Source organism: Amblyomma americanum, chromosome 3, assembly GCF_052857255.1.
Source record: "Amblyomma americanum isolate KBUSLIRL-KWMA chromosome 3, ASM5285725v1, whole genome shotgun sequence".
Classification (NCBI taxonomy): Eukaryota; Metazoa; Arthropoda; class Arachnida; order Ixodida; family Ixodidae; genus Amblyomma; species Amblyomma americanum.
Window position 1 is genome coordinate 80,531,043 of NC_135499.1, and position 13,563 is coordinate 80,544,605.

The window sequence follows — 13,563 nt, forward strand, 5'->3', positions numbered from 1 at the left end:
CTGCACATACAAAATGGTAAGCAGGGTGCTAACTAGCATTTGAAAGCATACTGCTGCAGTAGATGCATGTTGCATTTTTTTTCAGCATCGTTGCTTTGTTGCACACTATTCACCACGAAAGGTATACTAGGGGGCATTCATTACAGCCCAGAAACTGGAGTGCTGGGTCTCGAGACTCTGTTCATCACTTTGTATGCATATTTAGGTGCATTCCTTCAAAGGGAAAAGTGCTCTCAGTAAGGTTATTTGTACTTTTTTGCATTAATTGTGGCTAGCGGTGAGGATTACATCTTCACACTGATCGGTATACTGCCGCTCAGCCAAGCATGGCTGTGTGCTCATCTCCCGTTAACCAGGATGCCTAGCTCTAAAGCAAGTTATGTCAGCATGACTTGTCTAATGCAGCTAAAATGCCATTAAAGATGTCGCTGGTAGCAATCAACGCGGCAGCTGATGAGCTGTCAGGTGCTTTCTGCTATATTTTAGGAACACGAAATAACTTCAATGCACGACTGAATGGCTAGAGGATGCTAGCTATTCGCATAATTTAGAACCTACTTAATATTGAAGTTTATTTCAGTATATTTTGCAGATATTATTCAATAATTTTTCTCACTTTGGTAAGTCCATAGCTGCCTTATGGAGTAACTCCTTTCAAATGAATAATGATCCACAAAACTAGCCTTGTATCAGTGTTCTCTATAAATGCTTGTATGAAGGAAGTCTGTGCAGTGTGTGTGGGGAAGTACTGTGATGTCACTACTTTGTAACTTGATTTTGTTGTCTGCTTCATGCGCTACAGTGCCCTTGTTAATCTTTTTATCTTTGTGGGAATAATTAAGGAAGTTCCAAATACTCTCTTAGTGCCAATGGTACACATTTCAAGTTTGAGGTGGCAATAATTGTCCAGTGCAGTGTGCTCAATTTCAGAAAATATTAGGTTTCCTTTATTATTAATGGTCGCGCAAAATACGTTCTTTGAGCTTTGACACAAAGTATACAAATGATGTATTCCAAGCTGTGCTGTGGACCGACATCAGAGCAAGTAGAATGGAAGTCCATGACTTTCATCCTTTTGGCACAATTTAAGAGCATGGTTGTAGCTAGAAAGTGTGAAACGAGTTCCTGAATCAGGATTTTCTGTCAGCCAAATGGAACGTTTCGTTACTGCTCCGGGCTTTTGTCTTGATAATCTGGCAGATATTGCTTCATAGCACATAGAACGCTGCATAGGATAGAATTATGAGACATCGTACCAGCGTACAAAAACGCACAGACGAAGGAAGTACACACCACTGACTCCGGGTTATGGCGTGCGTGGAACAATGGCAGAGGGTAATATTTTCAGGTCATTTTCTTTTATGGCCGCTGTATTTCTGTTCTCTGACTGTCTTCTGGGTTTCTGTGGAGTTTTTGTTTATTTTTGTTTATTTCAGTCGCCCATTTATAGCTATGCTATTTTGCAGTCAAAAACCCAACCACCAAAATGGGACTTTCTTGGTTTTGGAGCAAAATGGATATTAAGGCTAATTTGACTCTTACTAGTACGATAGTGACCCCCAAATTTGACACTGGTCATTTCCAAATGTGGGCCACTCTATCCCTCCAAAATTCCTGGTTTGTATTCGGACCAAAATCTATGTCCACTAATTTGACTATGGCCAACACGTGTTGATGGCGATCCGCCAAATTTAGCCCGGCTCATTTCCAAAAATTTGGCCAGGCCAATCTAGGAATTTTAACTTCGCTGATATGCACCAAAAGCGATGTTCAACCATAGTTGAGCGTTTCCGACCCAATGGCAACCTCCAAATTTGGCCCGGGCCATTGCCAAAATGCTATGGCTCGACTGTAGTGTACAACCGTTTTTGAAGCCCCTGCCTACTTTTTTGTGAACCCTGCTTGCTTCTTGTATTTTATTTATTAAAATCAGCACAGGCTACTTGGTTCAGCATAATATAAAAAGGGTAGACGTTGAATGCACTGTGTACTTTATGCAATTCTTCACTTCCTGGAAAAGAAAGTCATCGTGAGCAGAAGCTTTCTTCTCTTTTTTTTTCACGCAGCACGAGAATATAGTTTTTGGTCTCCTTGTTTTATTTTGAATGAATAAAGATAAAAAATTACACGTTGAGTTTTCAAGCATGCTAGCAAATGTTTCAGAGCCTTTTAAGATGTTAAGACAACCAAGAATCATTGCATCAGACAGGACAAGTACAGCGTTGGTGGCCGCAACACAAAAATACTGAACAAAGAATGGAACAGTAAACAAGAACAAGTGCCGAACTCCCAATAGTATTTTATTTTCTGTGGTTCGCAGGCTAGTATATGCTGCTGAAGGAAACGATATATTATCGATGCTTGGGTAAAAACGGCAGCTTTTTTTCAGACGGCAGTGGACACCGAGCTCGTGCAGCCTAGGTCGAACTAGGCGATTGATTCTGATTTAGCAAAACCATATGCGTGACACTGTCCTTTCAGGATCTTCTTCAGGATCGAAACATTCAAGGAAGATCTTGGCTGCTTCGAAATTGCGAAATTATATGCCCTGCATTTGCTTAGATTTTTGCCTTGCTCTCCCTGCATACTCATATTCTTGGCATGTTTTATGGAGAGGTATCCAGGCAGTAGAACAAAAAATGAACTTGATTATGACGACAGAAACCTTCAACACTAAGTTCATTGCAGACATCATGCCACAAAGTGGCAGAATTCTCTCATAATTTTTGTGCCTCACTTTGTGCGTTCTCATTTTTGCGGTTCTAGATGACAAGCGCTGTAGTCGCATCCGTAGGCAGTAACCAAAGCAAGGCGTCGTCTCCAAATTCATCATAGGCCGCCGGGGTGGCTCAGTGGTGATGGCACTCGGCTGCTGACCAGAAAGACGCGGGCTCTATCCCGGCCACTGCTGTCGAATTGCGATGAAGGCGAAATTCCAGAGGCCCGTTTACTGTGCGATGTCAGCACGTTAAAGAACCCAAGGTGGTCGAGATTTCCAGAGCCTGTGCCTTAACCACGGCGTCCCTCATATAGAATGAGTCTCTTTGGGACGTGAAACCACGATAAACTAAGCTAAATAATTTTTTCGTATCTTACTCGAGATACAGAGACACGGCAACTCTAAGTGGTAGTATCATGAGTTTGACCTCCACTGCTCGTTCGTAGTCTGTGCCCGCGTGCTCTTGCATATGCAGCTTACGCCCAGCAGCTTTCGATTCGGTGCGGTTACCGATCACACAATTGCTTTTCTGCCCCAGTGCAGAGCGATTGTTTCTATAGACACTCGACGTAGCTCGTCGCAATTCAGACCAACACAAAGCTTGCTGCTGCAATGCAGATGCAACGACGTCGCCTGTGACTCTTCCAGTAGCTGTCAACATGCTCGGAATAATCGTTCCATCCGTGTAAATGGGCCAAACCCCAACAGCTGCAGCGATTTGTGGCGAGTATGGCGTGCTTTGTGCATGGCCGTGCTTCTGTTGCAGAAGAACTCAGAATTTTGTATGCACAATGCAGTCGCAGGCAGTACCATTCAGCATTACTGTTTTGATCGCCATCACCTGCCCAACGCCATCTACTGTGCCCAGCAGTCAGCAAGCCTCCCAACATCGAAGCCATTATCGCCGCTATGGGTTGCCCCATGCCCAGTACAGTTAGTTCAGTGCCCAACGTACCTCCCAACATTTTCTGCTCCCAGCATCAAATGCTGTCACATGGACACCATCGTGTCCGACATGCCCGTATATCGGACATCGTGTCCCAACAGATGTCCGATATTGCCAGCACGTTCCAGTATGAAATTCTTTCTTCCCGCATGCTCGGTACTATCGCCGTTTCCATTATGAATGCCAGCATAAATCATGCGGGTTTTTCCAGTAGGGACGACCAACGCGAGGAGAACAGCTGTTTAAAGGCGCGCTACAATGTTTTATACAGTCAAGCCGGATGAATACCTGCGGTCGCGTTCCTTTTCCTCTTTGCCGTGGCTTATCAGTGAGCACCTGCTTGCACAACGAGTGTGCAACGCAAGTTGAACCAAGTCACTGTAGTCGCGCGCTCAATTTACTGTCGCTGTTCTGCATATCAGTCAGTACGAGTGAGCAAATGTCTATCGAAATGAGCGCGAAGTATTGCGTCAGCGAAGGTTTATGCAGCGATGAACACAGCTTTACCGTTAAGAAGACAGCGGTAAGTGCATGTGCGGCAATTCTGTCTCGAAGTAAATTGCAGGGTTTAATGTCTCCAAGCAGTATGACCTCTTCTTCTTAAGGTCACGATCTACCTTCTGTCCTCTTAGACCTATAGCACCACATCAGTTCTCGCCGCACCGCCTGTGATGGGTTTTCTTATTGATCGTCAGCCACGATAGTCTAAAAGACGGCAGCATGATGGATATATGAACCGAACAGGGCAGGTAAAGTGGCGGAAAACACGTTTTTCAAGGTAGTTTCTCCAATATCGTGTTTCTGCCAGAGAGAGAGGGGGTTTATTGATAGGAAAAGCAGAGAGGTTGGCCTGAAAAAATAAATATCTGGCCTGCTACTCTGCTCTGGGAAACGGGAAGAGGAGATAAAAGAAGGTCACGATGGGGGACGATGATGATGGGAGGAGGCAGATGAGAAACTACTTTAAAAAAAAAGGCACACTTTCTGACATTAGAAACGCGAGACATGGTCCATGTCGCTCAAAAAGCGTGAGGGCGCTCGCGTTGCCTTTACAGTTCTAAAACTATCTGGCCAAGCGCCGAGGAACAAATCCTCAGAGAGGAGCGATGTGTCCATAGGCTTCAGAGCAGATGCGAGTATGAGTCTTTCACGTGCATACGCTGGACACGCCACTAAAACATGATCTGTAGTCTCTAGCACGCCACATGTGGTACATTCCGGGGAGTCAGCTTGTCCTATTAAGTGCAAGTATTTGCGCGTGAATGGCACGTTTAAACGTAGTCTACGGATAACGCATGCAATAGGGCGAGGTATTCCGCGAGGAACTGAAAAGGTCATCGTCGGATCTAGCCGTTCAAGGCGGATGTGGCGGGTGTCTGTCAGGGCCCAGTACCTAGCCGTTGCCCTCCTCATTAATTCTGAAAGGAGACAAGTTGTGTCCACTATAGAGAACGGTACAGCTGTACGCAGGCCACTGCTGAAGGCGCTCCTTGCTTCAGCGTCGGCGGTCTCAATTCCATCGAGTCCGCAGTGTCCGGGGATCCACTGAAACACTATACGGTGGCCATTTCCCTGAGCAAATGATACGAGACTAATGATATCAAGAGCCAGAGCTTGGTAGGCTGTGCGGCGTAGGAAGCATCCTAAAATGTGTAGCGCAGGTTAACAGTCGGTCAAAATGCACCACTCCTGAGGCGGTTCTCCGCAGATGTGGCGAATCGATTCCCGAAGGCCCACAAGCTCTGCAGCGGTTGAAGTAGACTTGCGTCCCAAAATGAATCTGCGGGTCGTCTGTTGTGCAGGGATTGCGAAAGCTGCTGTTGATGCATTTGGAGACGCAGATCCATCCGTGTAGACGTGCACACATTTGTGGTATTCTGACCAGATGTAGGCAAGTGCGAGTTGCTTCAGTCCGCTAACCGGCATCGCAGACTTCTTGATTATGCTAAGGACATGCAGGCAGACTGAAGGCTGAGCCATTACCCATGGGGGCTGCAAGAAATGATGCGGCAGGGCGGTGTCTGATGGCAATTCGGAGCGATGGAAGCGCAGTGCGCGTGCAAAACTGCTGTCCGGTCGCTCATCAAAAATCTTCGTCAGCGGGTGACAGCGGTGCCGTGTAAGCGCACGTAAATATACACGAAGTGGTTCGTGTGACAGGTAGACCGATATTGGGCACGCACGAGATTCCTCAATCGTGCATTTGTTCGGGGCACAACGTGGTAATCCGAGGGATATCTTGAGCGCCTGTGCTTGGACACTCTCTAATGTCCGCAAGCAGGAAATACTCATGTTAGAGAGTACAGGAAGGCTGTAACGAATGTAGCCAATAAAGAGGGTATAGTAAAGTCGAAGCAAAGAGCACTCCGTTGGGCCCCATTTAATGCCTGCCACAAAGCGAAGCACATGGAAAAAAAGAGTGAGTCTTTTTCTTTAGCATGTTTATATGCCTCGACCATGACAGATCGCGGTCAATGATAATGCCAAAAAATCTGTGGTGAGAGACGTATGGTATTGCAACCTTGAAGAGTTACCGGGTAGTGGCAGACAGACTTGCGCCTGAATGCGACCACAGCACGTTTTTCAGCTGCCAAGTGCAAACCCTGACGCCGTAGGAACCTTGAAGTAGATGACACGGCACGTTGTAATCTCGCACGGCACGCATTTGCGGACGTGTCGAACCCGACGCCCAGATGCAGATATCATCAGCATAGGCACTGATTTTCTGCCAGTTTCTTCGTTCAAGTATGCCTGCGCAGCTGATCTTTGAATTGATTTTGTTGAAGTTAATTTTCCTACTCACGCACCAAGAATCTGCAGCGTAATGAAGCAGCCGTAGCTTAAGGAATAGCATAACAATTTCAATTTAATTCTATTCCACATGCCTTCCTTTCTTGTACCTACAAATGCCGAAATAAACCCTACGCCGAGCGTTCCACCTGTGTCATTGGTTCAAGCCCGGTGATGGTGAAGGTATAGAGCGACGTCAATTAATGAAAAGAGCAAAACAAAAAAATTAACGGATTTCGATGGAAATGGTTGCGTAGTTATGGCCTTTTCGTCCTTATGGGTCTCGTGCGTTGCTGGTGGCGAAGAGAAGGGCGGATGCGTGCACACGTTGGGAAAGCGGCCGGAGTGAGTATATCAACTTTACCCGCGGATAAAGCTTTTCCGTGCCCATGCGCTGATATATTTAGGACGCCTCTGGGAAGAAGTGGGCCTCGAATAGCGTGCATTTCTAGTAGGCAAGCTTTTCAAAAAATGCAAAAAAAACTCCATCAGCTAAGCTACTTCAAAACACAACTAGAGTGAACTAGAAGAGTGAACTAGAGTGTGCCAAACAAAAGCCTAAAAGTGAGGCAAAAGAAGGGTAATTTCTGCTAGGATTACTGCGAACGTTATCCTTCCCTAGGTGCCTTTTTAGAGGCGGCAGAACCCGAGCGCTGCGTAGCGTACTGGTTAGTGAACTCGCTTCAGATGCGGAAGACTAGAGTTCCCCGCTGGACGAAGAGTTTGTTTTATTTTATTTTTAAATCACAGTTTGTTTTCGTGCAAACAAGCCGTGGTAGCAAAAAAAAAAGCGAACCGAAACTGAAGTTCGTGCAGCCTCGCCTTGCTGCTACCGTAATAATAATAATAATTGGTTTTGGGGAAAGGCAATGGAGCAGTATCTGTCTCATATATTGTTGGACACCTGAACCGCGCCGTAAGGTAAGAAATAAAGGAGGGAGTGAAACAAGAATGGAAGAAAGAGGTTCCGTAGTGGAGTGCTCCGGAATAATTTCGACCACCTGGGGATCTTTAACGTGCACTGTCATAGCACAGCACACGGGCGCCTTAGCGTTTTGCCTCCATAAAAACGCAGCCACCATGGTCGGGTTCGAACCCGGGAACTCCGGATCAGTAGTCGAGCGCCCTAACCACTGAGCCACCGCTGCTGTCAAAATATATAACTACAGGAATGTCCGTACCACGCATCGCCAATTTTGAATGTGCGTTTATAGCACACCCGACGTTACTCTCCAAGCTCCGATCTGTGCTTTTAGCAGATGAGTCAGACAAACTCTCTCTTCAAACAGTGCTGGAAATTGTTTCGCTCAACTTGACGTCTGCAAGCTGCACAGAGCACGTCATGCAGACGTGCGCTGTCCCTGAATGAATTTTTTATAATAAAAACAGGCAACAAAGAAAAATAACACCTCACAGCAGTTTCGGAGCGGCCTTATCATCGAGTGACTTTGGTCTTGGCTCAGCCGCAATTTTGAAATAACTAGCTTGCTGACTGCGGTTCTTGTATGTGTGGGTATTCTGAAATTCAGCATGACAAGCAAGTGCCAAAAAGAGTAGAAACCAGAAACTATAAGCGGCGTTTTTATGGAGGAAAACCGCTAAGGCACCCGTGTGCTGTGCGATGTCAGTGCACGTTATAGATCCCCAGGTGGTCGTAATTATTCCGGAGCCCTCCACTACGGTACCTCCTTCTTCCCTTCTTCTTTCACTCCCTCCATTGTCCCTTCTCTTACGGCACGGTTCGGGTGTCCAACGATATATGAGACAGATACTGCGCCATTTCCTTTCCCCCCAAAATCAATTATTATTATTGTTATTATTATTATTATTATTATTATTATTATTATTATTATTATTATTATTATTATTATTATTATTATTATTATTATTATTATTATTATTATTATTATTATTATTATTATTATTATTATTATTATTATTATGTCTGCGAAGTGACAGTACTGTTTTCTTTCAGCTTGTGAAAGAGGGAAAGTAAAGCACAACTGGGCACAGCTCAGACTTGGCGGCAGCGCACTGCACATAATGCAGCGAACGTTGCGTTGACAAAGGTCCTACAGCCACCGGTTAGACATATGTCAGCCGGTGGATGCGCGAGCTGCCTGATTGCGAAGCATGGACGGCTAGGTCATTGACAAAGTGGGCACACTTCGTTCTAGTAACTGTGGTAGTATGAGTGAACTCAGAAGTGCAATCAAGCCGTCTTACCTAACTGCAGTGCAGCGTATGCAAAAAGGATAGCTTTATTCAAAAACATGGGCGCAGTTATACACTAAAAAGCATGAAAAAAAATGCAGAAATGAAGACATAAGAGCAGCTTCGCACATCAGGCTATAATGAGAGTGTATACATGTGTGCAGTAGAAATGGAACAAAACGCGGCTAAAGTAAATATTATTCATTATTTTCAACACGAAAATGTCAATAGCAGGCAAGGAAAAGGCTACTTTAAATCGGCTTGAGCCCCGAAAACTCCAAAACTGCACCTTCAAAGGGGGAAGGGCCCCGCCGTGGTGGCTCAGTGGTTAGGGCGCTCGACTACTGATCCGGAGTTTCCGGGTTCGAACCCGACCGCGGCGGCTGCGTTTTTATGGAGGAAAAACGCTAAGGCGCCCGTGTGCTGTGCGATGTCAGTGCACGTTAAAGATCCCCAGGTGGTCGAAATTATTCCGGAGCCCTCCACTACGGCACCTATTCTTCCTTTCTTTCACTCCCTCCTTTATCCCTTCCCTTAGGGCGCGGTTCAGGTGTCCAAAGATATATGAGACAGATGCTGCGCCATTTCCTCTCCCCAAAAAACCAATTCATATTATTATTATTATTAAAGGGGGAAGGAACAAAATTGTTGCGTTTCGCATGTTAATTCTCATATATTGATTTGGTTTGTGAGGGTTTAACGTCGCGAAGCGACTCAGGCTATCAGGACATCATATATTGGTAAATATAGATAACTACGTGGTAATCAACTAGGTACCGGGTAAACAGAACATGGTTGTGGTCACGAAGAAATACAGAAACTGCAATAGCTGTTTGTTCAGTCGCTCCCATTCCGGCTCATCGGGAAGGCTAGTATGGTTAAGAGGCACAGGTTAATAAAACCGCAAAGAAGTCGTTGCAGCTCTTTGTACATGTCACGTGAGCACTAAATTTACTTGTTTACATGTTACTTTGTTACTTGTTTACATGTTAGTAAATTAAATTTACTAAATTTAAAGCTATTCCGCTTTAATTTTCTCGTTTAAAAAGCTCCAAGAAAGCACACCACAATCACCTTGCCAGTGACGGTGCCAAGGGTAGGGGAAGTTTGGCGGCCGCTACACCCCAAATTTGCCTACCGTTTCAGGACAAATGTAATTGGAAGAAAAGGGGCACAAGTACAACCCTCACCTACCATGTGACGCTAGTTTTATGATTGTGATGTGGCCTTTATATAAAAAGAAGGGGATCACATGCATTTGCGATATAGCTGTAGCTCTGCGACATAATGAATTTGCTATCTTGAAACGTTTTAATGAATACCTCTGCCACCAAGAATTCTTTCTTCCTTTCCGGCGACCGACTCCCAATCATGGGGGGGGGGGGCTGGTGTTGTGGCCTCTATTGTAATGTTGGTTTTTTGTTATTTTGTTTTTTTTTTGCTTTTACGTTTAAGGTTTTGACTGCTTTTGCTTTGAACGCATGACACTGCTTTTGCTACGATTGAGTGACACTGCTATTGCTATATTGTTTGGGTTGTCTTTCTGTTATAAGCTAGTGCTTTGTGCAATCTTAACATAAGCTAGGGCTTTAAGCGCATTGTGGATAAGCCTTCTGCGTTTTGTTTTTAATCTTGCAATTATACTTGTTACTGGGTTGTGAGCAATAGAACGGTGGCACATGGTAAATGAGGGTTATAAATGCGCCCCTTTTCTTCCAATAAGCGGTTGGTAGTGTGAGCATGTGTTGTCTTTTTCTTTCTTGTGTTGTCTCCATTGCGACGCAGTTTTTTCAGTCATGCACCAACTCGCCCCACAGGCCGTCATTCTAATGTGACAGCGCACGTCTGTGTGACGCACTCTGTGCAGCTCGTAGACGTCAAGCTGAATGAAACAATTCGCAGCACTGTTTGAAGGGCGTGTTAGTCTTACTCATTTGCTAAAAGCACAGATCGGAGTTTTGAGAGTAACGTCGGGTGTGCTTGAAACAGCTTGCTTGCGTTCTGTGATCCTAGTCTTGAATGTGTGCTACGAAAGAAATAGATTACGTTGGTTTTTTCTGTAATTCATGTTCAGATATTCTGGACAAGTGCATGTTTCAGCGGGAAGTGGTTTATGAACGCTATTTTTTGCAGATCATGACATTCCAGCATAACACTCAACATATCCGCGGTACCATGCTCGGGGCGGCTGTAATGTTTTTGCTAATTTTGAAATGCACACCATTAGTGTTCCGTGGCAGTCTGAACTACTCCGTGCCAGCGCAGGACAAAGTTTAAAGCTAGATTTTGGTACGCATAAGAAGATTAGGCTATTCCGATTTTTATGTTATAAACAGAATCTTACAATATTCTATTGTTGCCTGGGAGATATGTTTAGAAGCGCACCCTATAGATTTCCAATGGCAGGCTTAAGTAGTTGGTGCCAGCCCAGGACAAACTTTCATATCTAGATTTGTTTGCGCATCGGAAGGGTAGACCATTTTAACCAAGATGTTTATATAAGTGCCCTACAGGATTTCAGAGCTGCCTCAAAATTAAAAACCATACCCAAGATAGCATCGGTCGTGTTGTTGCCCTTTTTCGTTCAGGATCATAAAAACAGCCCATGTGGATTAGGCGATGAATGGTGCATTGCAATCTAGTCTCACAGTAGCTGACCTACCGCCATGTCATTCTAAGGCGTTTCTCACTCTCTTGTCGCCTTCGTTACAGACGAAGGCAAGGATTGAAGAAGGCATCATCCACTCACCCTATCCCGACTGCCAAGTGCCTTCTGTCTCACTGTACGCACTCCTCGCTGGACGGATGCAGAGAAACAGCGATAAGACGGCCATAGTGAGCTCTTCAAATGTGCCTAGCAATCGTGTTTCATATTCATATGCTGTTTTGTCTGATGTTCCTCACTTCATTCTTACGTCATTAGCCTTGAAATTAACTGTCGTGCTTGTACCATTAATTTTCACATAGTCCCCTGAATGCATTTGGCTTGCTTAATTTTTTCATGAATAGGACAAGTTGTCGGGCTAGTTGGTGGTGATCCATTCTTAGTTTTTTCATGTTCGCCCTCACAGGAAATTTAAATTACAGAGTCCCAGGAAAGCAGGTCGCCCGAATATTCCCCACGCAAGTTCTCTGTACGTTGCTTCGAGAGTGAAACCGTACGAACCGTTGAGCTTAGAGTTAAGTATGGTTGACACATTAGGTATACTTAAAACGCCATTAGCAAGAAGGAGCCTGAGATTCTTAGGATCGCACAATCGCTTGTGAAATCTCTTTATACGGCACAGGAGCTAAGTGCTGTTCGGTAGAACCGCGAATCTGAATGGCCTGCACGTATGATGCTTTGTAGGCCGATAATAGAAGCGGAATTAGGTACGAGTGGCGTTGACGCTACTTAGTGTTCATGAAACAGGCGCAATTTACTATCAGGCATGAAACTCAACGCGAACTGACACCAGGGGAATGCTACTGCGCCAGAGCCATCTCAGCTGTCTTTCCTTTAATTGCTGTACACAGGCCTTTAAAGTTCAGGTGTTGAAATTTTGAGCTGATTGCGTCTACTTGCGCCATTCTATTAAAGCTGCTACATGAACATCTTCAATGTGACTACGTCTGCTCCTGGATAAAGGCCTCTCCCAATAGCTCTCCAATTAAGCCTAAACAGTGCCATTTGCGGCCAGCCTCTCACCGAAAACTTATTCTCATCCACCCACCTTGATTTGTGCCGCCCGCTGTTACGCTTTCCTTCTCTTGGTGTCCAATCTGTTACCCTTAACCTCCGCCGGTTATCTTGCCTTCGCAGTACATGCCATGCGCAAGGCTCTTTCTTCCTCTTGATTTCGACTAGGATGTCATTAACCCACATTTCAATGAATTACTGTGCCCTCTTCCTGTCCGTTAACGTTACAAATATGATTTTCTTTTCTAGAACGCGCTGCATAGTCCGAAATTTATGTTGAACTCTTTTCGTTAGCCTTCCCGTTTCTGCCCCATAGGTAAGTACCGGCAAGATGCAGCTGTTATATCTTTTTTCTTCGGGGATATTTTTATACTCTCATTTATTACCTGGTAAAGAAGTGCCCATTGCGCCCCATTTCATTTTTATTCACCTAATTATTTTACTCTCGTGATCCGGGTCAGCAGTCACTACCTGGCCTAAACAGACATATCCCCTTACCATTTCCAGCACCTCGCTACCAATTGTGCGCTGTTTGGTCCTTGCGAGACTGCTGAACATTACTTTCCTTTTCTGCATGTAAATTTTTAGACCCATCGTTCTGTTCTGCCTAAATCATTGATCATGCTTTGGAGCTCATCTCTTGAGTTACATCGCAAGGCAGTGTCATCAGCGAATGAGATTACTTAGGTATTCTCTATTACTGTTATCCACAAATATTCCCAATCCAGACCTCTGAATACCTTGCGAAAGAGGCGGTTAATAGCATTGGCGAGATCGTGCTTCCCTGCATGGCACCCTTTTTTACTAGAATTTTATTGCTCTCTTTATGTAGGACTGTGGTGGCTGTACACCGGTTAAAGATATCTTCCAATATTCTCACATTAGGCTCTTCTACACAGACCTTCTACAGATAATGCGTGCACATGTGCAGGTATTATCGCGAGCTTGTGTGAGTGCCGGGCGTCATCCGCTACAGGAGCTTAAATTATGCTGCGGTGCGAGGAAACCGAGTCTCTTCGTCGCAAGAACTCTAAAAGAAAGCACCGAAGGGCATCGGGAGCTTACAGTGAAGCAGAACCCATCAGCTGAGAAAATTAGCTGTGCTCTTCCCGACGGTGACCACGCATATGCCGACAATACGTTTCGTCGTGAGCGGTGCGACCATGTTGGACTTGGATAAACCTGGGCTCTGCCGTGAAATTCTGACGGCGTGGT

At 45.0% G+C, this 13,563-nt stretch overlaps 1 protein-coding gene across 1 annotated transcript in view; it reads left to right on the top strand.

The window, feature by feature from the left end:
• Nucleotides 1-4,007: 4,007 nt before the first annotated feature.
• Nucleotides 4,008-13,563, top strand: part of LOC144123105 (uncharacterized) — a 66,775-nt gene continuing 57,219 nt past the window's right edge. Inside the window, exons 1-2 of the mRNA XM_077656011.1 lie at nucleotides 4,008-4,188; nucleotides 11,382-11,504. Of these exons, the coding sequence (XP_077512137.1) occupies nucleotides 4,105-4,188; nucleotides 11,382-11,504 (207 nt within the window). The 5' untranslated portion in view covers nucleotides 4,008-4,104. The remainder of the gene's footprint in view (nucleotides 4,189-11,381; nucleotides 11,505-13,563) is intronic.